Source organism: Porites lutea, chromosome 5 (genome assembly GCF_958299795.1).
Source record: "Porites lutea chromosome 5, jaPorLute2.1, whole genome shotgun sequence".
NCBI classification, from domain to species: Eukaryota; Metazoa; Cnidaria; class Anthozoa; order Scleractinia; family Poritidae; genus Porites; species Porites lutea.
The window spans coordinates 31,723,986-31,748,041 of record NC_133205.1 but is presented as its reverse complement, the minus strand read 5'-3'; the positions used below and the strand labels follow the sequence as shown (position 1 = coordinate 31,748,041).

Here is a 24,056-nt window from a genome sequence, read left to right as displayed (position 1 = left end):
TTCGAAATAAATCTCATTTTTCACGTCTAGTTAAAACTCGCGATAAATCATGTGTTTTCATAAAACAAAAACTGAATCTGTCACAAATTTTTACCCGTGATTTTTTTCCGTCCCCAATTAGTATACAAGGACTAGATACTCTTAAAACCTAAATAAAGGTTTTTATTTCATTCTACGATGAATTTTCATGGCAACAGAACTTCGTATCTTTTAGTTCGCTCTTTAATCATACCATGATAAACACTTTAACCACATTTGACTCCAACGTGATTATGCATTGTTTAATCACTCGTTGGATTACAAACTGAACTAGACTCCACTCAGTCTTATTACCATTATTTATACGAGCAAGCTCCTCTCAGAAAGAAAGCTCGCTCGTATAAATTGGTCTTATTTCGAGCTTGTCTTTAACAATTTTTAAAGCTTCTTCAAATGTATTACGACACGCATCAACTCTCCTTCCACATGATTCGTTTATTATAGTACACTCGCGTTAATTCTGTTAACCGATGAAAATAAATCTTTTAAGTTAAAATCACTCGATTTCTTTACAATATCTTTTATACTCCCACCACTATAAAATACTACAATCATTCAGCAAAATTTAGTAATCTCTCAATATCGCTGTACAAAACTAAAACTCTCAAATTTTATCTCATAAAAACTGTCAAATCTTTCTATACAGTCTAATGCGTTAGATGGTCAAATTGCATTTGATATTTGATAATATAAATACATGAAAAGCTGATAAATTCTTATTTACCTTAAATACAGACCATAAGTCTTTAAATCTGGCTGAAAGCACTTGAAAAAAAATACCCATAAATAACTGATACCATCAAATCGCAGAACCTTTGCAAAAAAGTTCTGATTATTTATGCCAAGTTTCTAATTCACAATCCACCCACCCCGCCCTAACGACAAATTATCCTCGCTCTGTTCCCTATGATCCTGTGCTAAGTCTAACTTCAGCTAAGTTATGGCTAAGTTCTGTATCCCCGCCCATCGCAGGCTGCCTGTGCTGTAGCGGATTTTTCCTTTGCAGAGCTGGTTTCCCTGTGCATCTGCTTCAATTCATCAAATGAAGCAGCAAACTGTGTTTTCTTTGGTGGCTTCGGTGGTTTTCTAACAAAAACAGATATTTCATGTCAGCTACCCTGGCAAAATGCTACCCCTAACAGGCTGACACTTATTGCAGATTTTGGTATCTAAGTAGCGAAAGGAGACCGTTTCGACTGCATACGATCATGGGGTCATGTGAAAAGGATGGGTTGGTTCGTCGGAAAATTGGATTCAAGCCCCTATAGGAACCTAATCTGGGCATGACTCGAGTTTTGTTTGACCACTAAAATAAAGCATTCTAAAAAAGACAATCAGACATTAGCTACAATGATTTAGACTGCGATAGACAATGGCATCTACATTTAGATTAAAACTCTTTTTTATAAATCTTCATGTTGTATTTTCTTATGCAAAGCCTGATTGGGGGACGTATTAACGGACGGTCCTACGCGTTACCTGTATCACTACAATATGTTGAGTAAACTGCAGATACACTTACTCATCGTGTCCATGAGTAACTTGAAGTGAAGCAGCCCCATTGGTCACTCTGGTAAGTTTCTGGCTTGACGAAAATCCACTAATAAACGAAAACAAAAAACAGAAGGCAAGAGCAATTACCACTATTCAAAGTGGATCCTGAGGGGAACTCTTGGCGCTTTTTCTACTGTAACGCATAAATTTAATACTATTTCTCGACGTTCTTACACTTACCTTCCTCTCCCTACTGCTCTCTTCTACTCCCCTCCCTTAGTGCTACCATTTTCAGTGCTTTCCCTGTTTCAGTTTATTGAAAGCCCTCTAATCCTTGTCCCGTGACCCCTTCCCCAAGGGACCACCTTTACTCAGTGTTACCACGCCCCTCCCTTCCCTCCCTGGCCTCTCAACACTTCACATCGGTCTCAAGTCCCGCCTCTTCTTAAGCAACCACGCAGCATAACAGTACCTTCGCTTGACGTCACGATTATCCTTTCCACTTGGTAGCTGAGAGGAAGCAGACTTAGACGAACGTTGAGGGACTCCGCTACTCGGAAGACTTGATCTCCTCGCCACTGATAAACCTATGTCAACAAATTAATGGCAAATGTCTCTTATGTACTTCTAAATATCCCTCTTACTTATTGAAGTCAAAGACAAAAAAACTTAACTGTCATTTTCATATGGGAATTTTAGTGGAGTATGCGGCGAGACTGAAAGCCGATAACCTTACACCTAGCAAGAAGAAACTCTGTTACCTGTGCTCGCGCCTAACAAGGACTTGAACTGTTGCGCTTTGAAGTACTATTGAGAGATAATATTCAGCTTTAAAACCCCGTTGAAACTGAGAAGGAGTGAACGACAGGTATCAATGATATGTAAAAACCACAACCGGAAGGAGGCAACCGGTTGGCTATCTATATCCAAGGCCAAGGAGCTGAACTTGGGATTACTGAAAATCAAATCCAGTAAGTTGGGAGGCTCAACCTGAACGATTGGAGGATTACCGAACCGGCGCAATGATTACTCTGCTATCGTGGCGGCAAGTCTAAAATTTTATAAGCGCAGCGGCGCTCTTTCTAGCAAATAAGATGTATGCTTGGAGACTGGTGATTTTCCAGTATCACTCACTTTTTCGAGACTTGTCCTTAGCTGGCGAAGATGCGCTACTAGTTGATTGAGAGTTGTGTTTGGTGAGTTTTCTACTGACGTCCATGTGTACACTATCACTAACAGCTCGTCTCTCCTTTACTTCACAGTCAACTGATGAAAATGAACTGGACTCACTTAAGCCAACGTGTTCCTGAATAAAAAAAGCTTTGTATAACTAAACAGTTTCAACATTTTTAAAAAGCAAATTCTAATGGCAATACTATTAGACTTTTCAATGCAACCGCCACAAAATAGTCAGCAGTGGATTTTGTATACACCATCAACAGGTAAATCACGTTGCAAAAAATACTTGACACACTGTACCTTATTTGGTCTTATATGACCTGTCCATGATCTTGTGATTCCACCTTCCGATCCCCTCCCCTCCCCCTCAAAATACAGTGCGACTGCTCACTCACCTTGGAATCATCATTTTCTTTTTCCAGAGACTCTAGCGACCGCGACACACTGGGGACCTGGGATTTTGATTTTCGCCCTATAAAGACCAAGCATAACATCATTATGTGGCATAAATGTTTCCGCGGAGCCCTTAAAACTGGCTTTCGCTTGAGTGCCGAATGAGTGCTTAGAGCCTGGCAAAAAGCTCTCACTTTCAACCAATCAGAAGTGACCTGTTGGCAAGCAGATTCCAGCGCTTACCCTGTTTTCTAGAGGATTCATACATTGCATTGTTTTTGTATCTGTTGATTGCAGATTAGTTTAATTGCTTTCAATTTGGTTTTGTTGAACGGAAGTAAAAAGTCACCAAGTCTTGATCACTAGGACTGTAGGTTATGCTATGGTGAGTTCTACATTTTTTTTTGTCAAAGTTGAGCAAAGATTTCACCCAAGCAGGGCTCGAAAAAAACTGGAATTCCAGCTTGTCCTTTGGACAAGCAGCTCTCACATTTTGCTTGCCCAGGGCCACTTCTCGCTCGTCATAGCTTATGACCTTGTTAGAGGGTACCTTACTTAGACCCTTGCCCATTGAGCAAGTGAATTTGAAAATTTACCTGTCCAGCAACAAAATCTATTTGTCACAGACGACCGAACGGGACTTTTCGAGCCCTGCTAAGTATTCTTATTGACTTTTTTTTGTCATACTTGGAACTGTACAAGAAAAATATCAAATGATTATATCAAAAGCAAAACAAAGTATGATCAGTTTTTGGTCATTTTTAACAACTCAGGAGTTTACGTTGTAAAAGCTGGCACAATTTTCTTAAGCTGCAATCCGTTTCCACTTTGGCCATCAACAGCCAAAGACAAAAACTTCCAGTTGAGGAAGAGAAGAGAGTAATTTTAAATAAGACTTAAACCATCATTTCATTTCTTGTTCATCTTATTCCAACAAATGTGTTTTCCGGTTCCTAAAGTAATACAAAAAGATAATGACAAAGCTCCTTAAAGGTCAACTGTTACAGGTCATACATTTAGATCCCATGTAGTATTGGCCTGCGCGCAGACATCTCCCATTTCGTTTGTCGCATGCTTGCAACAAAAGGAATATATTTCTGCACGCAAGCTATATAGTATTGATAAAAGAACATTTTACCTGCAGATTTCTTATCAGACTGCGGGGATCCATTCACTAACCCCTCCCTTGAACTGCCAAACGTGGTGAAGGGACGGCTGTTGTTGTCTGGTGTTACCTGTAACAAATTCAGCAAAATTCGACATCTGATTGCTATTTACATGAATGGAACACGTTTATTAATGGGATTTTCTGTAAGTATGAACCTCATTGAAAATCCACTGTCTGACGAGAAGCCATCACTGAAATGGGATGCAACAGTTTTCTTGAAAACAAGAAAAACAAACACTCTCATGCATCGGAGATAAATAGCTCCATGCCATGATAAAGTAAGTTTAAAAATGCTGTCTGAATGAAACATACTGGTTTTAACAAATGCTTAGAATGAACTGATTGATTTACAGACGAAAAAACCAAAGGGAAGGTAACAACAATATTTACCGTGGAAAATGATTTCAAAAATACAAAGAACAGCAAAACCCAAGAGATAATCACCCCATTTCTTTTGCCCTTGATCCCTCTTTCCTGCTGTGAGCTATCTCTTGATGGGACTCTCAAAACATCAGCAGTCTTAGCTCTTCTTAGAACTAAAAACCAGAAAGTAAGAATATTTGCCTGGTATAAAATAGTTTGCGCACAGTTTATTCAACTTACACTCCTTACAAACCATGTTCACGTATTCATATTGGACTTGCTTAGCTTATCTAGGTGCATAAGGGTTCCATGCAATATGACCGTTCAAAAGTTTACACATCTATTTAAGTTATGATTTCTGGTATCACTAATAGAGTACTAAAGTGATGACGTCATAAAAATTAAGTTTCTGAAATTATGGGATTTGTCAGGATATTCTGAAAGAACCATGTCCAAGAGGCCTACTTGCCAAAAATGAGCATTTCGGGGCAAATTGTCTCTGAGATGTCAGCCAGTTATACTCAGAAAACTGCATACAAACCCTTCTAATTCTAATTCTAAAGAAGGGTTTGTATGGAATTTTCTAAGCATAACTGGGCTACGATCTCAGAGACTATTTGCCACGAAAAGCTCTTTTTTGGCAAGTAGGCCTCTTGGACATTGTTCTTTCAGAATATCCTGGGAAATCCCATGAATTCAGAAATTTCATGTTTATGACGTCACACTTAAGTTCTCTATAGCTCAATGCCACAGTAGCGCAGTCCTCAGATTAACCGCCTCCCAGTGGTATAGTAGGGTTATTCAGTTCAGTCTTTTGTGTGGCTAGATTCTATCAACATTTGGCTTTATCAAGGCTCATTGTTCTTCCTACTTATCTAGGAAGATCGAAGGGCTTCTGCTGAAAGGACTTCAATAATATTGAACTTGTTATACCACTTGCACTTATTATACAACTTTCACACTTGTTATAACATTCTCAATGATTTGTTAGTCTTACCTTTTTCTTGTTTATTAACAGGTAGGGTTTTCGTTTCATATGGATATAATGGCTTTCTGGTGGGAGCTACAAGAAAACAAAATCATCCAATAAATAGAGCAAATATTATGGTCTGTTGACCCAGAAGGAGTTACTATCCCATTACTTTTAAAAGCTCATTTCTTGAGAAAAGTTCTAGACTAGTATTTCTATCCAAGTCCAAGTATGAAAAAGAAGAAATAATGAAAAACAGGAATAAATGAAGACGAGCCTAATTCAAAGATAAGATGAAAAAAGAATTAACCCTTTTTCAAAAAAAAAAAAAAGGCAGATCAGGATTTAAAAATTCAACCTGGAAATAGTAATTGCTTTTAATTTATTTGCTTTTAATTTTATTGCTTAATTGTTACAAAAATATCTCTTTAGTTTAAAGACTCTTACTGGTCATAGTATATGATACCCATTGGTAACTGTTTAGGCAAAGCCAGACATAAGATATATTGCCATACAGAATGTTTTAAATAACACCTTAATTGCAAGTTATTTTATCTGACCTATTGTTTACGGTGCTGTTGGACTTTACTTTTACTTTACTTTACACATTTGATTTTACATTTGTTTACTATTCAGCAAGCTAAATAAACAGCACCTTTAGCTTTCGATTTACTGGTATTCTTAGAAGAAACAGCAGTAGAAGAAGAAGCTGAAGCAGATGTCTTTGTAGTTGCGGAAGAACGTGCATTTCTCTGCCGTGCTGAGCTCTTAGATGCAGTGCATAATGGGTCTGTTAAAATAGGTGCAGGTGTAACAGCATATAAGTTACCTCATATTCTTCACCCTTTAAGCCCTACTGAAGAGTGATCAACAATAAATTTCTTAAAAAGATCAATAGACAATCAAAAAGAAAGGTTATGAGAATTAGTGAGATGATCACCAAAGAGAAAATGCTTTGATCTTTTATCAAATTTTCTCAACTACAGTAATCACAGGCAGCTCAAACTCACGTTACCAGGAAAGAGTGTAAAGTAATTTACTTAACATAGGTGACACATGACCTTTCTGCTGGATGCGCCAGTGTCGCATTACAGGCGACTGTTGAAAATAAGAGACTTTGCAGCAGACAGGTCACGCGTTACCTATTGTAAGTAAACTACTTTACACTCTTTCCTCGTAACGTGAGTTTGGGATGCCTGTGCAGTAATTTGAGAAAACAATGGCCCAACGTTTTCAAGTTTCAATCCATGTCCATCTTTGACACGACAGGACACAGTTTCAATGCCTCAATAAAGTCTTACAAACCAAATCTGAACCAATATTACTTTTGGAATTCACTTGACGTGAAGACAAGCTTCAACTTTTTAAAATGATAGCAAATAACATGACATGCCCTTTCAAGACTACTTCTGGAAAATAACATGTCATTGTCATTTATACTTTGTTCATGGCAATTTTTTTTGAACGATTTTTCAAAACACCAAATCCCACATGGGATCATTTCATGAGTTGGCTTTAAGGGCCCTTTGACTGGCATACAGGTTTGTACCTAAGGCAACTAACATACTGAGTTTTACTTTGCATTCTCAGTTTACTTGTCAAATTTACTTGTCTTTGAGCAAAAGAAGTTATCTGTCAATCAATCATTAGTGGGTGCAACTTTTCATTTGAGTTTTCTGTTTCACAATGATCAACAAAGTTAATGGAAGGAAGTTGAACATTGCTGAGTTCATGTTGTCGTGCAGGTGATAGAGACAGAAACAGCTGAAGATTATGGATACAAGAAATACAGGGTTATTAGAGAATAAGTCAGTTAATCATTCAGTAATATCCATAAAGAAAGAAAACCATTCACAAATGAGGCACTGCATTTATTGAGACAAGGCAAGCACCTGTTCAACACACACACATAAATATGATCTTCATATATATGTTGCAGAAGTTATTTGTATATTACCTGGAAAATGTTGACTAAGCTATATTAAAACAAAAGATATATGGTTAAATGTCTATACAATAGACATAAGTAAATCAGTTGAGTTGGTAAGCCTGAAGTATAACTACGGAAATCAATATTTTTATAAGTCAGATTAAAATTATATTAATTGATTACTTAATACCTGTCATTTCTATTCCATCAACTGATTATGCACACAATTGCAAGCTCCTTTAATGTTAGAAAATTAATTGATATTGTTACACAAGCAATCAGCCTATCAATCAATCAATAATCAATGGGAAAAAGCAAACATGAGTTGACATATATATCATGTTATTGAGTTATTTAGCTTATAAATTTCATAACAGTAAAATTGTTATAAGGTACAAAATCCATATTCTTTGCATGTGACAGTCATTATACAATACAGACACAGTTAATATGGGAATTCACTCCTTTTCTTTAATAAATTAAGAGGATCCCTTATATACTCCACTAGCAACACAGAAGAAAAAGCAAGAGTAAGAGGTCATAGTCTAACCATGAAATAGATGGCTTTCAACCCCACGTTCCATCTTATAAAGTTGCTGTTTTTGCAAGAAACATCAACCCTCCAAGTTGCGACCATTTTAGTCGCCATGGCACCTAGAATTTTAAAGCTGGCAACTTGATTTGTAAAAAAGTCTCCCTAAAACCTAAAGAGTTGGTCACCAAATGGTGACCAAGCAAAAATTTTCACTTGGAGGGATGAACATTAAGGTTGACGATTTCTTAAGACAAATTCTTCTCATTACAAAAATATCGAGTATGGAGACATGAATATGCATATCAACATACTAGAGAGGCAAGAGTTAACGAGCGATGGACTCTCCACATTTCATATTCACAATCCAGTACACCAATATTCCATCAAAAAGCATTTTCTAATATGGCCATCTCAGTCAAAACTTTTTCTCATGTTAGGGTTAGAGAGTTAGTCGTATTCATGGCAAACAGCAAAAAGCAAATGGCTTGGCACGGAGATAGGCACATTTGAGAATGTATCCAAATTTTACTGATTAAAGAACAAAAGTCTTCCTCAAGTTTTTCACTCGTTCTTAGTTGTACAAAGAAGCATTAGAAGTGTATGAGTTGGTGAAGTGTTAGTGAGCTGCACTAAATGATTGAGGTGTGTGTGTATGACAAAATGTTTACCTATTTTAACATTATTATAAGAATGTTTTGCATGATAGCAGCAACTAAAATTCAGCACCAAGAGACTGTGCTCTATTTCAAACAAACACAGCGATCTCTTACTGTACACTTCTCTAGCTGTTCTCTTCTTGGCTGGGACACTTTCACATCGCCCTTCACTGCACCATGCACTGACCTACAACATATAACAAGAAGACATCTCAGCTTGACCTTGCATAATGCATTATTCAGTTTTGGTGTTAATCAACGGCAAAATCCAACAACTCAGAGGCTGGAAGAAAAGAAAAATTAAATTGTCTCAAACCTGCAGCTAAAGATTAAACTTATTAATGAAAATGGCAAGTTTAAGTTGAAGCAGTGTCATGTGTAGTACAAACTGATTGGTCATAATAATCCCCCTTCCACAATAAATATCACAAGATACTCGTGATAAATGGACTGATAGCGGCTGCTTGAGGCACCCATGGATGCTGACATCTGAGCTTACTGTTAACATATCAATAAATACAGTCAACTTTCGCCTTGCAAACGACCTGTTATAACGGACACCCCGATAATACAGACAGCAGCCAAATCCCACACAAAAACAAATCACAGATTCTTGACTGAAATGAACTCCTGCTATTATGGACTCTTGCTAATGACGACACTAATTCATACGGTGTCTGCTATGAAGGGAGTTCACTGTAACGTAAAGAGGGCCCGTCTGTTGTCCTCTCCTCCACAACATTTCATTCATTCAGTCATTCATTCAATGAAATGAATCTGTCTTGTAGGCATAGCAAAATGAACTCCCCTTGGATAGTCCTAAATCAACTTACTGTGATTGTGTACTCTGTATTGGGCTTGAGGGATTTAGCAGTGCAGGATTTTTCTACTCCATTGTAAATCACCTGCAACATAAAAATTAACCTGTCAACAAAAATAATGGTAGGAAGGATGGTGGTAATAGCTAGTCAGCTCCCTCTGCAAAGCAGTAACCATTAGCAGATGAAAACTTGTAGCTTTGCACCAACAATTTTTACACAGAAAAGCTGCTCATTAATTTAAAATAAGATATAATCGTTAATCATTATCAAAGAGCTCATTTTAATTCTTATTCCAAGGCAGAAGTTTGTTTGTGAACTCTACAACAAGAAATGAAAATAGCAGTACACTAGTTCTTCACCGTGTTAAGACTTTAACTAACTTAAAACACTACAGACTACTCTCAGCTACACAAGACTGAGAAAAATGTCATACCATGCCATCAACCCTGACTTCAAAACTGTTAATTCTGCCAAGTGGTTTAGGAGGACTCTCCCAACTGATCAACATTTCATGCCGGCCAAGCACCTGTACAACTGGTTTGGGAGGAGCGTGAGATGCTAAAAAGAAGAGATAAAAAGAACAATATAACAGTTATTGAGTTGAAACTTGGGTCAAATGCTTTAAGCAGTTTGATTAAGTTACAAATAAATGCAAAGAGGATCATCACAGTTTAAGATGCAACTTATGCTCTTGTGAAAAGAAAGCCTGAAAAATTTTGACTTGCTGGGATTCGAACCCTGACTACTGCAATACCTGAGTCGGTAGCTCTCTAACCAATAGAGTTAGCAAGCCAAGTGGGAGCTGGTCATTGAATCGCTGGGTAATATACCCAGGAAAGGTGGGGATAAAATGATAAATATATGAATTTCATATAATTTATTGGAACAGTGGAATGAAGAAATAAACGCAAAGTTCAATTCAATTCAATTCTTTATTTCACACTATATAAGATATTTACACAAGTGTACATAGGTAGAAAAATAAAGTAGCTGATAAAATTATAAATGATTAACAAAAAGACATTAAATTCATTTGTGTACAGTGTCCCAAGAGCTTTCTCGTTGGACACTGTCATGTTCAGATAATTGGCAGCAGTAAAGAGAGGAAATAAAATCTCAGATAATATCAGTGATAGACCATACCGTAAAATTCCGAAAATAAGCCCCTCCATGTATAAGCCCCCCGAACGCAAAAAACCCTCTGTTAAATTGCCCCTCCAAATATAAGCCCCCCGGGGGCTTGTACTTGGAAAATTGCCCTCAAATACAAAGTAAAACAAAGTAAAAACAGTAAATTTACTTCCAACTATAAGGCTAGCTCAATCGATTTTGAAACGCAAATTTCCCTCCGTAGATAAGCCCCTCCGAATATAAGCCCCTCCAAAAATAAGCCCCTCAAAAAGGGCATTTGAAAAATATAAGCCCAGGGCTTACTTTCGGAATTTCACTGTATAAGCAAGGTCAGATTTGGTTGGTTAGAAGATAGGACTTCCATTCTTTCTTAAACTTATGATATGGCAGACACTTGAGACCAAGCGGTACAGTCTCCCAGATTTTTGGAGCGGAGAATTTAAAGGACGTCTTACCTAACTTGGTGGATACTCTTGGCCTAAAATAATTCAGATTACTGACAAATCTTGTATTATGATTGTGTACACACGACACTGGAGTCAGGACATCAAGGAGAATAAGAATTAAGTTACGGTAACTTGAGCGACTTAGACTAATTTTATCAGCTTAAACATGCTGGTGAAAGAAACACCTTTAATTAATGGATAAAATCCCAAGCAAACAAATATAGTTGATTCCAGAGCATGGTAAGTTACACTTTCACACAAGACACATGACTTGAGACAAATTTGAAAATGCGGGCCACTCTTTTTCAAGTTAACCTAAGTGCAATGCATTTTTTTATCTGTGCTCCTTTTTTGGCTTTTTTGGTATTTTATTGCTTCCACCATAATAGTTATTGTTTAGTAAGTACCAGACTTGTCCTCAGTAAATGCTTGGTGGTTATACTCACTAACCTAAGTCATCTGTACTTGCAGTTACCACTGCTGGTTCTCCACGGCCCTTACTTGTCATAGCAAACACCTATGAAGATAATAAAAATATATACTGCATTTACCTTTTTTCAGTGTTTGAGTTGACAATAGGCAACTATAATAATATTTTGTGACTTGTAAGGTATTATTTCCGTATGTTCTTTCAATATCCCTCGACCACCAAGTTGGTTTTCTAGGGGAGGGAAAAACTGAAGTATGTGAAGAACACCCTCTTGGAGCAAAGGAGAAAGCCCGAACTCAACCCACATATGGCATCATCTCTCGGATTCATACCTGCACCACTTTATGCACAAGTTCTCTCACCACTGCAGCAGGCTTGCTCCTTGCATACTCAATAGAACTTTAGCCTACTGCTTAATTAACCATACTGGACAGTTTAAACTAACCTGAAAAGTACATTCTGTATCAGGAGGCACACTGGATAAAATAAAGTAATTCTCATGAACTTCAAGGCTGGATGTCTTACCTACAGAGAACAAAAAAATCCCTCTCAGACTCAAACCCCTGATATAAATAGCAATACTGTATTTCTTTCAGGAAGAAGCTTGTAAATGCCTGGTAAACTCTGCCTCGCGCAAATAATATTCACGGGCACAATCTTGAATATTCAAGGCACATGTAAACAATGTTACTAATAATTACTGTGACCCTTTCAGATGGCTTCACCCAATGAATAGGTGTCTGAAACTTTTTTAACTGCACCTCTTGCAACAATCTGATATCCTCTCAGTACTCCATTGGATGTAGCTGGTGGTTCCCAAATAATCTTTATCTGAGATGTTGATTTGCTTAAGACTCTGAGGCATTGGGGTGCACTAGGAACTAAAACAAAGAGTTAAAAGAGGGTTACAATAAACATAACTTACACTTAAACTTACTCATAAGAGGGTTCTAGACCCATGACTTTTGGACATGGATCAGGGCTAGAAAAAAACTTGAAATTAAGCTTGTTTTTTGGGCAAGAAGCTCTTACTTTTTGCTTTCCTGGCCGGGGCAACTAATGCTTGACTTCCCTCCCGAGAAAATCTACTTGTCCCAGACTACAGTATGAGACTTTTTTCAAGCCCTGAAGGATGCTGTCAAATTTCCTTGAGCAATAACAAAGAGTACTATGTCTTATAAAGCTGGCAAGTCTACTGCCCCCCTTTTTTCTGTGTCTGCCACTGTACAGATTACATGTAGGTTGGTTTTTTGTGACATATGTCATGGACATAGATAAGATCAACAATGTCAAAAAAATGTCCTGTACATAGTCAATGATGGGAGTTTCATTCTTTGTGCTAGCTGACGGAAAACAGAAAACTTTGGCATTTGACTTTAAGAACATAATAAAATATAATAAATAATAATAAAATATTTATATAGCACTTGTAGCATCTCATCAGAAAAGACAGATTTTAACATAAATTCTTAAAAAATCTATGCAAATTATAAGCAGCAGTTTACGGTATTGTAGGACTAAGTTGAAATCCCATGAGTCCCTTGTAACAAAAGAGAACCTCTTACTCTTATCTATAACCACCAACTGCAAATGCTATTCTTCTTTGGGCTGCCAGAGAAAAGTTCCAATTTCTTCCAAAAACAAACATTTACCAATGAAATTGTGAGGCGAAGGCATGTGCTGTGCCTATTGTCTGCTTTACATGCACATTCGACTATTCTGTAAGTACCACAAGAGATCTTCAGAAAGTGACCAGGATACTTTGGCAATTATTTTAAAGAGCTCTGCTATAGGTGCTATTAACCCTTTAAGTCCCAATAGTGACCAACATCAATTTTCTCCCAATGATATCAGTACATTGTCAAGAAACTAGGTTATGAGAATTAATAAAATGATCACCTAAGAGAAAATGCTTTGATCTTTTGTCAAATACTCTCAACTCATTCTTTAAGGAAATATATAGAGATCAGTTTGGAGAATTTGTATGTAGATATTGCGGCTTAAAGGGTTAAGATATCTAGAGCAAGTTATGGTCTCCATAAGACGAACCCTAGTGTACCCTACTGATCACAAAACGTACCTGATTCTGGAGTAACAACAGATACAACATTGCTAAAAGGACTGTCATCACCCTCCGTAGAAGCTTGAAGATAGAAGCTGTATCTTGTGACTGGTGTGAGATCATTTGCTATGTAACTGGTTCTTGACCCTGAGTAAACTGTTACTCCATCTGTGAAATTTTAATACAAAAAAATAGTAAATAAGCAAGCAGGTTTTTTTCTTGAGTTTTACACACAGACCACTCTTGGGAGTGAAAGCCTTGTCAGTATAAAACGAATCACATAAAAAATAATATGCAGCTAGCATACAGGCCTAGTTGTTCAAAAGGTGGATAGCACTATAGTATATCCGCTAAATGAATATATCTCTCTCCTGGGGATAATGCAATTTTTTGCTTAAATTCCAAATACTTGTCTGCTGGATAGTGATTTATCCAGAGGATAGCACTATCCACCTTTTGAATAACTGGGACCAGGAGCCTAAATCATACCATTACCTAGAATAGTACCACTACTACTTCAATAACAAAGTTATTTAGTTTTAGGCAGGGCTTGAAAAAAGTTCTGTCCAGTAACCTGGAACAGGTGGATTTTCTTGCTGGGCAAGTAACTTTTAAAGCTTACTTGCCCCTTTGGGAAAGGTCGAAACAACTCATCCTCTAACAAAATCAATATTAATAACTATTTAAAAGGAGCAATAAGTGGCTCTAGGCAAGAAAAATGTGAAACTTCTATTCTTGCTTAAAGGACAAGCTGGAATTCAAATTTTTTTCAAGCCCCGATTTAGAGGATCTAAAAACATTCATTCTATCCACTAAACTGACTAAGTTGCAAAGGTTAAGACTATGTTACCTTTGAAAAGCAGATATGTTACATCAAGTCCACTCTTTGGATGAATAGCATCCCACGTTACAATAATACAATAAGCACTCTCAACTACAAAATTAAGACCAAATATTATTGTTTTTAAAAGATTAAAATAAAAGTATAGAAGAACCCCGATAATTCAATCTAGAATAACTCCACTCCCTGCTAACTCAAACTGAGTCCAATTTCCCTTGGATTTCACCTCACTTTTCAGTCATTTTTACTCGGTTAACTCAAACTCAGATACAGTTAACTCTCCCTAAGATGGACACCTTTGGGACCAGTACTATGTGTCCGTCTTAGAGAGAAGTCTGTCTCATAGAGAGTCAAATAACGGGAGTAAAGAAAGGCAGGGACCAACTCTAGGTGTCCGTTTTACAGAGGTGTCCATTAAGAGAGAGTTGACTGTAACTCAAAGTAACTCGAAGTAAATTTCCTTTCCCTTAATTGATCATAATTTCCCTGAAATTTACCACCCTCCACTTAACTCCACTGGGATGTCATTTCATTAGCTCCAATTGTAGTAAAATTGGTAAAAGCACTAGAACTAACACTATCCAGCAATTTTATTTTAATCGCTGAAATCAACAGATCCTGTTTTATTATAAAAAAATTATATTAATCATATTATTGTTTTCGATGAAATAAGTTACATAAAATAAGTTGACAAGAATGTTTTTGACCTGTTGACAGTATACTGGTACAAAATAAATAAAAATAAATAATGAAACAATTATGAAGCGCCCTTTCCCATGGTCCAAAGGTGCTATTTACAAGTTTAAAAAAACTACAGTAAAAGTAAAAATTTAAAAACCACAATAAAATACTACAAAAACTAAAGATAAAAAAAAAAAAGATATAAAAACACCAAAGTCAAGTCATCAGTTGAAAAAAGCAAATCTAGAAAGAACAATTTTCAACTGTCTTTTAAAAATGTCCAGTGATCCAGCACCCCTTAATATGCTGACGAAGACTGTTCCAAAGAAGCGGCATAGCAACAGAAAAAGCCCGACGGCCATAACTGTTTATGTTAAAAGCAGTTACAGCAAGTTAATTTTTCATTGAAGACCTAAAGATCCCATGCCGAGAGGTAACTTTGAAGAAGATCTTTAATATAAAAGGAGCAAGTCCATGGAGAATCTTGTAAGTAACAGTAAGTATTTTAAATTCAATCCAAAGATCAATCGGGAGCCAGTGCAGAACAGGTACATCAAACCCCGCTTTACAGACACCTCATTATTACGGGCAGTTTGCTTTGTCTCCGGGGAAAGAAAGCTCTCACATTTTCTCTAAATTCAACCAGGTTAAATACTGACACCCCGTTAATACAAACACTTTCTACAGCCACTCAATGTAACCATATTGACAAGGTTTGACCTGTAGACTGTATTAAGTATTAAACTTACCCAGTTAGCAACAGTGAGAAAATGCAAACAAGAAATTGGTTACTTAATTGTGTAAGAGGAGAGGGAAATAAAGAACAAATATATAAAACTACACTAAAATTTCAAGAACTCTGGGACATTCAAACCAAGAAACCCTTCATGGCGGAACTTGTGCGGATATTTTCTAGAGAGTTGTATTTCAAAACATGAAAATAAAAATGATTTCATTATACCATTATACCAGTACCTTTAATATTAGGTGGTTTTGGTTTTAGCAATTTTTCCAGTATAGCTGCAGTGGCCTTAGCCTCTTCTTTTGTATCCTCTTTAAGATGTGGTCTCTGTAAAAGTACCTACAGCATGTACCCAACAAAATGATCAATGTTGCCTGAATTGATGAGTGGTAGGTGCAATCCTCACAACCTGATTAAGCAGCTGTAACACTGATTTATCAGTGGAAGAATATAGGCCGGGGAAGGGATGGTATGGGGGTAAAAGAATGATCAAAAGGCTAAATGAAGAGAGTGGCCACCAGGAAAACGCTGTACTGAGCACATGGAGGTGAGACAAACATTCCACACTAGCGTATGTACATGTGTTTCGTGATTTTCAATACCGAGTGATTTTTCATGTCAAAATTTGGTTTTCTTTTGCAGCAAATCTCTCTCTGTAAACTGATGTGGAAGTGAAGAATAGGGTGCGATATTGATGCGTGAATTTCAAAATAAAGTTGTACAGTACTGAAACCCTGAGTAATGTTATCACTCAAGTGAACTGACGACCACACCCAGTATTAACTTACCTCTAATGAATTTTTAACATTATGCTGAGTCCTAAGATACAAACAACCCCTTTTCTGTGAAGCAAGAGTATGTAACATCCTACAAATTAAGAGAGCCAATTAATTGAAAATTATAACTTGAAACCCTATGAGTGCATTAATTATAACAATTTAATCTTAAAACTACAGCCAGTGCTCTTGTTCTGTCCTGTCAACAGGTGGTGAAGGAAGAATAAAGGCAAATAAGGGAAATTAATTTACTCACATTGATGCAAACCATATGCTTTCTTCATCCTTGGAAGCTAACAATGAACAGAGCATTTCTACAACACTGTTAATTCGAATATGTTCCAGAAGTCGCTGATGACCTTGAACTAAGGATGCTATGCAGCTGAGAGCAAAGCAAGCATTCTTGCAACAGCCAGAATCACTAGCATGTAACATATCAATAAGAGAGTTGATCTGTCAAAAAAATATATTACAAAATTCATGATCAGTACTTCAAAGATTTAAATCTACTTGACAGAAAACACTAATGACCTAGCAGTTCCTCAACTTTGCTGCTTATTCATAAAAACTATGTTTCTGGGCAGTCAGAGGTCTTGGAGAGGGGTGGTGTGGGGAGTCTCACAATTCATGGCCTATATGGGGACATGCCACTATAATGGGTGTGGTTGTTGGACCCTCTACCATGGACAGGGTATATAATTCAATTGAGTCTGTCCTAATCATTGTCCAAACCCATCCTACAGGGTATAGTTGAATCTGAAGACTGATACATTTATTTAAAAAGTTACAAGGGAGAATGAAAGAAAGAATAATGTCCTTTATCGTAAACAAGGTTCTGCAATAGAGGCTGTTATCCTGCACATGACCAGATATTTTGCAGGTGTTACTTTTCATGATACAGGATAATATATTAGAGTTTCAAACTCCCAGCAGCTCTCAGGACTGTGTTCAAAAATAGATTGAGTTCTCCCAAATTCCCCCTCTCCCCCAGGTTTTTTTAGAAGCAGGATACTCACATGGCTTCTGGAGCTGGCTTAGTAAGAATAAGTGCACAGGAGGGCCCTTCTAGTCTTTTTGTTAAAATAGACCCTTCTAGTACGGTTTTTCCACTTTTGACAAGTTACAGGATTTACCAGCTAGCGATTTTAAGGGGTTCTTTGCACTGGAAAGAACCCATTCAAATAAGTAATGCTGCTAACCAGCAATGTCAGTTGCTTAACAACATCAACATACAAAAACATTCATTTGATAACAAGTACTTACCATCAATTCAGATGTTTTTAGAAATAACATTCTCTTACAGCCAGCTTCAAAATCACACAGTCTTCCAATGGCAAATGCTGCATTCATGCCCCGTCCTGTTGTAATTTAACAGGGTTAATAACAGAGCAATAGTGTATGGAATCTTCAGCAAAATGATTATGTTAAGAATTAAAAAACACTGGTAATTTTTCAAAATTAATGAAAACATCCAGTTTGATTTTACTCCCTTTTGGCATCAGATATATCACAATAATATTGTTAACTGAAAGAGAGGATAACCAAAAAATTGACAAATATATAACTATTATTGTGAGCATAAAAATTAAAAAAAGAATTTTTTGAGAACACACAAAAAACCTTTAAAAATACCCACAGTAGCTTCATTGCCTAATTATTGTGCTGTACCTGTCTCATCATTGCCTAATGCTCTTGTCAGTTGCACCAGTATATGACTGGAACTTCGATGGTTTAAAATTCTAGCACATCCTTCTTCAGCGATTGTAAGCCTGTGATGTATAAAATTATGAAAAGAAATCCCATTAATCCCATTAAAATAACGGTACATCTATTTCACTACATGACTGTATAATCCTGGAAGCATGAACAGACAGCATACTATATTATGATATAGGCACTACCGATGGTTCTTACACTCGGGTAAATTAATTACTAAACAAACTATGTAAACTTTGCAAACTACTGAGCGCTACTGTCTTACTACATTAACTTTATTTTATATTTTGCTACAACTGTACATAACACTAATACCTGGTGGTTGAAAAAACACTGACCCGTAGTCCATACATGGACTACACCTATGGATTATAGCTACCCATATGGACTACCTAATAAACTGAACTACAACGCTGAAGTTTAGTGATTAGGGTTAGGAAACTGAGTGAATCAGGTTCCATTTAGGGTCACTGTGCTGGGAACACTGACCTAAAACTTGATTCTCAGTTTCCTTACCCTAATCTCCAAACTTGGGTAGTTCATGGGGGTATTTCTTGGCCTGGGGTTCAGTGTTTTGTCCACTAACACCAGGCACAATAATAGCAGAATGATAGTAAAGGCAGAAAACAATCTTACTGTGTTAATGCAACATTACTTATTGCTACAAACACCTACCAGAAAAATTTTACCTATTAACCCATTCACCACTGGAAATTTGCCCCAAATGTTTTTTGAACCTACATATAGTCAAACCCATTGTCTGTTCAGTATCTCACCATAAAATCGAAATCTAACACATTACTAAAGTGGACTTCTATGACAAGAAAAAACTATGATCTGTTGCATTGGTAGCTGTGAATTATTTTTTGTTTCTGTTGACCATCTTTTTCACTGTCTTATATTCAGTGTTATAACCTATTAACTATAAAAATTGCAAAACACCTGGCTAAAACCAAAGCAGCATTGCTTGCTGTACACATATCTTTAGAAGAGAGCAGATGCGTAAGCTTTACAATGGCCTCATCTAAACAGTCCTCTTTCAGCATCCATAGTCGACACTCACCATCTTCAGCCTTGTTCAAAGATATAACAATAAATGTTTCTTTAGTTTTAGGAATTTTAGTTTATACTCTTAATGATCCTATCCACACAACTATTGATTTGGTAACTTTAACTTTTGATCAGTATTTGTAAATATTTATACTAAGCAAAAGTTCTACCAAAATGGTCCATTTTAACACTAACACATCATATTTTGGTCCAAAGATTTTATATAAAGAATTACAAAAAATATAATCTTGCCATAAAATATAAGAGTGAATGAATTCTAATCCTACCAAGGTACCCATGGTCCCTGCAGCATTCATGACAGTTTCTGTGTCAACCATATCCAGCATATTGGTCAGCGCTGGTAAGATTTTCTTGGCTTGATCACCTTTGTCTGTGCATATTTGTACAATCCTTCTCTTACCCAAATCTGTCTCTGCTAGTGTGCCAATGACATAGGATGCATTCCCAGCAGTGCTGAAACATCATTAAAATACCTCATTGTAAAACTCTTTCAAAAGGCAATCCTCAAGTGTCAAGTTCTTTTACTTGAAAAGTGGAAAAGATGGAGTCCTAAATTAAAATGCAACAAACCCACAAAAACATCTGGGTTACCACTTGGAATGTTGCACTGCTGGGCCCAGTAGTTCGAAGGCTGATTAATGCTGACCCGAAGGATGCCTGATCATTGTCATATTATGTCAGCTTCCAACAATTCACAAAAGTTGATATAAAATGAGATGTTCACCAAAGTATATCATCAGTTATGTTCTTAATCAAAACTATAACAAAATGCTCAAATCTGATAGGTTATCAACTGCCCTGATTTCAGCCTTAATAGGACAAATTCATAGGCCAGTACGAGCTATGCCTAAGTAATTGGACAGTACGCGCCATCACACGCGTGCTTAAATGGCTTTTTTTTTTCATTGCTAGCAAGAAAATCTTGGAATTCCTTGCGTTTTGATTTTAAAAAGAGCCGTATATATCACAGTGACATTTTGTTAAAGTTATGATTAATTTGTAACGGAATTTTGTGTCGTCCAATTAGGTCTCTAATCATACTTGTCATTAAACGAATTGGACTCCCATGACGCGGTTATCCGATTTTGTTGATCACTCGTATGATTAGAGACCAAATTGGACTCCACTCAGTCCTGTTACCATAAAGCCCATTACATATAGGCAAACTGGCCAAATTTTGATTCTGTGACAAACATAAATACATTGTTATCATAGAATCAAAACTCAAAGAAAAAAATATTAACACATAAAAGCTTCCTCTCAACTTAACATTTGTCATTGTGAGATGTTAATATTAGTTTGTAAAGATAGAGGTACAAAAATCAAGCAGAAAAATGAATATGACTTTCAATTATTATTATTCACAAAAGGAAAAAACAAAAGAAAAAATTCTTGAAACAAAACTGTGCTCTTAAAAGATATACTTGATTTCCTGAATCCCTCATTCCCTAAATGTTATTCCATTTCACTTTAAGAGTCACTTAAATGTTCAAATCATAATGGGTTACACTTATTACAACCAAGGTGTTTATGACAACAATCATTATCACCTCTTAACATAAATGAAAGAAAAACCTTTTAGCTAAGATGAGACGACTCAAGAAATGACAACAAACTTTGTTAAAACGCTCCAAAGCGATAATTGCTTCCTCACAAACTGACGGTATCTAGACATGTAAATCTAGTTGTGCAAATGTTAAGCTTAAATGCGTTCCCCCTACAGCTTGCGGAAATATTGGATTAGGAAAAGTAAATACAATGACGTCTTAGCCTCTGCGAGAAAAATTTCACAGATAATACGAAAAAATTAAGCCTGAACTCAAGTTAACAGGTTTGGGATGACACAGGAAAAAGAGTCGTTATAAATGGCCGGACAATATTTGGAGTAATATAGCCGGTTTTGGCTGACAATCTCATTTCCTTAATTATCATATTTGTAAAAAGCTTAAAACGACCTCATTGTGATACATTTTGGTCTTTCCATTAATTTCCTTACCTCGAAAAGTTATTTGTTTAAGCTTAATGTTAATTTAAACGAAGCAAATGGTTAGCATATTTCCTGCGAAGAAATGTCCTCTTTTTATCGCCTAGTCGGACAAATTGATTTTCCATAACGTTATAAACGATTATCCTGGATCGGAGAGTGAACAAAGGAACAATTTGTCACCTTCCCTACAACTTAACGCAGCTGTTTTCTTCTCGTATTCAAAACAAAAACACGGCAACAACAAAGGCTAACTTATCTTTTCATTAACATCACCTTCGCAACACGCCGCTTTTTTCCTCGAGTTTTGTCCTGCGATTGTTTGGAAACGATAAGCTTATAACTTGACAATTTTACAACCGTATAAATTCCCTGGGTGGCAGCTGTCTGATCATGATGTATAGACATAAACAAAAGCTGTAATGGTAAACTCACCGGGAATCTTCTGTTAGAAGATTCATGAGACCCCATAGCATGTCCTCCGAGCCGGGATGATTAAGAAATAAATAACTACATAGCTCTTTGTCGCTGTGAAGTTCGTGCACAAGCCGTTCAAGAACTCGTGGTGTATGAAGGTTGTGTTTGAAGAGGCTCGTTAAATCCTTGTTCAGAGAGCGTCCGGCTTCTGCTAGCAGCAGCATCATTTAGCCCTCAAGGTTCTTTGAGAACAGATAAATGTGATGGCAAGATGGTGAGCTATGTAGTCGAAGCATAGTCACAGGCAATGACCCACTTTCATCGAGATTTTATTTGATCAGCCCGTTTCGTGCAGTTGTTTCTCATTTCTAGCTCCCCATTTGATTGGTTCGTCTCAAGCCTCCTCTATATTAAAAAGGACAACCGCTGGTAAAGCAACAAGAGGAGGAGTAGTTGGCTGGAGAAGTATAAATGAACATCGCCAAAAAAAAAAAAAGACTCATGCTACAGTCATGGAAAAAAAAAAAACGTGCATTTGACCTCAGGTGTCTAGCTAGAAAAAAAATACACCACAAACCTCGAAAAGGCAGACCCCACCGGAGGGTACTCAACAAATGTTTATAAGGGGAGGCTCCGCCCCGAGGTGGAACCCCTTGCCCTTTTGTACCATTTTTCACGAAAACCTCAGCGGAAAGGTACCCCTTTCGTATACTTTCTATTGACAAATGGTACCCCTTTCACATACCTTATGTAGAACTTTGCATCCATAACTGCTGTAAATACACTGTCTTTTAAATGGGAATCAATCACAAAAATAGAACGTTTTCTCGACTTTATAAAGCCATAAAATTCGTCTGTTAGCCGTTTTGGGCCCTTTCAGAGACCCAAATGACAGATTTCCCTACCCTTTTATATATTTCAACAAGTGAAATCTCTACCCTTCCATACACCTGAAGCCTGATAACCCTTTCGAGCGGAGCCTCCCCGTATAGGTCCGAATTTTCTCCAGTCATTTTTTTTCCCGAATTTTTTTCCAGCCATTAAACGAATCTGTTAGCCCACATGGGTCTTTCTAACTGACCGAAATGACAGATTTCCCTACCCTTTCCTGTACCTGAAGTTCCTTTTATAACGGCGCCTCCTCAAATAGGCCATTAAAGGCATTCATGAGTACGGGAGTGATTCTGATAAGCGCAGTGTCTCGCAGCAAGGGTTTGAGTCATTTGCGCCGCTTTGACACATTTTTGTATATACCTCAATAAATTACATTTTATTGTAACCCGATTTCAATTTTCCCAATTTCATTTTTTCTCTTGGGCCAAGTTGTTCATAAGGTACATGGATAGCGGCTATCCAGTTGATACTAGGAAATCTCTATCCAGTGAACCGCATTTTAGGGACGAGCTCCCCTACCCTACCCTATGTTAATACCTTATATTCTCACTTAAGGTGGCTCCGTCATTAATACAAGCGCATTTAGCTGTGATAAAGTTTTCGTCATAACAAAAAAGTTAACCTTTTTGTTTTTAACGCGATGGCTGAGAAACGTTCCAAAGAACAGCAGATCTCATTCGGCAATGGTACGAAATATTCCGATTTCGTTGATGGTAAATATATTTTGCTAAATTAGCGCCTAAAAGGACCCTACTATTCAAGGAAAATTGCGTCTAGTAAAAAAAATTGCTGATATTTTTTACTGAAATTTCTAGTATCGGCTTTAATTGATATAATAAATATGCCAGAGGAATTTCAGAAAGAATCGTTGGAGCAGAAGTCCATAACTAAAAGTCGCTCAAAATTTAACTGTGAAATTGTCAGCTGTGATTGTTTTGGAATTTCAAGAATAAATTACTCAGTGATTACTATCGGGTAGAAGGAGACACCAGTTTGAATTTTCGGGACAAGTAAATTCAATGTTTGCTAATTCTTAAAACAAAAGCTGATTGCCTATCGTGCTATTCTTTAAAAGGTACTTTTTAGTTTTAGAAGCACTATAAATTGCTCCAAACCTTGCTCTGAAGTAGCATCACTTGTTCCTTGACATTTTTAAAATATCCCTTGGCAGTTTTGGCTCAAACTCCTGCTACATACATTTTGATGTATTGCAATGTATTTTCAACGACTTTTACTGCTGTTCGTTGCTTCCAACTCAGGAAAAAGGTATTGAGATTGAACGCTACGGCTACCTCGTATCAAAGCTCAGATAGAACT

At 36.9% G+C, this 24,056-nt stretch overlaps 1 protein-coding gene across 3 annotated transcripts; it reads right to left on the bottom strand.

Annotated features, from left to right (window-relative positions):
- Positions 1 to 456: 456 nt before the first annotated feature.
- On the bottom strand, positions 457 to 22,217 carry LOC140937140 (uncharacterized). Of its 3 annotated transcripts, XM_073386672.1 has the most exons (25): positions 21,864 to 22,217; positions 19,711 to 19,897; positions 19,316 to 19,446; positions 18,326 to 18,426; positions 17,921 to 18,015; positions 16,914 to 17,110; positions 16,670 to 16,748; positions 16,115 to 16,220; positions 14,468 to 14,551; positions 13,636 to 13,785; positions 12,317 to 12,436; positions 12,001 to 12,080; positions 11,576 to 11,642; positions 9,982 to 10,106; positions 9,561 to 9,632; positions 8,842 to 8,914; positions 6,262 to 6,396; positions 5,634 to 5,699; positions 4,718 to 4,809; positions 4,244 to 4,340; positions 3,108 to 3,184; positions 2,668 to 2,839; positions 2,006 to 2,120; positions 1,562 to 1,639; positions 457 to 1,125 (listed from the first exon to the last, which is right to left on the bottom strand). In XM_073386672.1, the coding sequence occupies exons 1-25, from the start codon at positions 22,070 to 22,072 to the stop codon at positions 984 to 986; spliced, it is 2,850 nt and encodes a 949-aa protein (XP_073242773.1). In that variant the 5' UTR covers positions 22,073 to 22,217; the 3' UTR covers positions 457 to 983. The 3 variants fall into 3 exon arrangements, with proteins under 3 accessions (XP_073242773.1, XP_073242774.1, XP_073242775.1); XM_073386673.1 differs by lacking the exon at positions 6,262 to 6,396; XM_073386674.1 differs by lacking the exons at positions 457 to 1,125; positions 2,006 to 2,120.
- Positions 22,218 to 24,056: the final 1,839 nt, after the last annotated feature.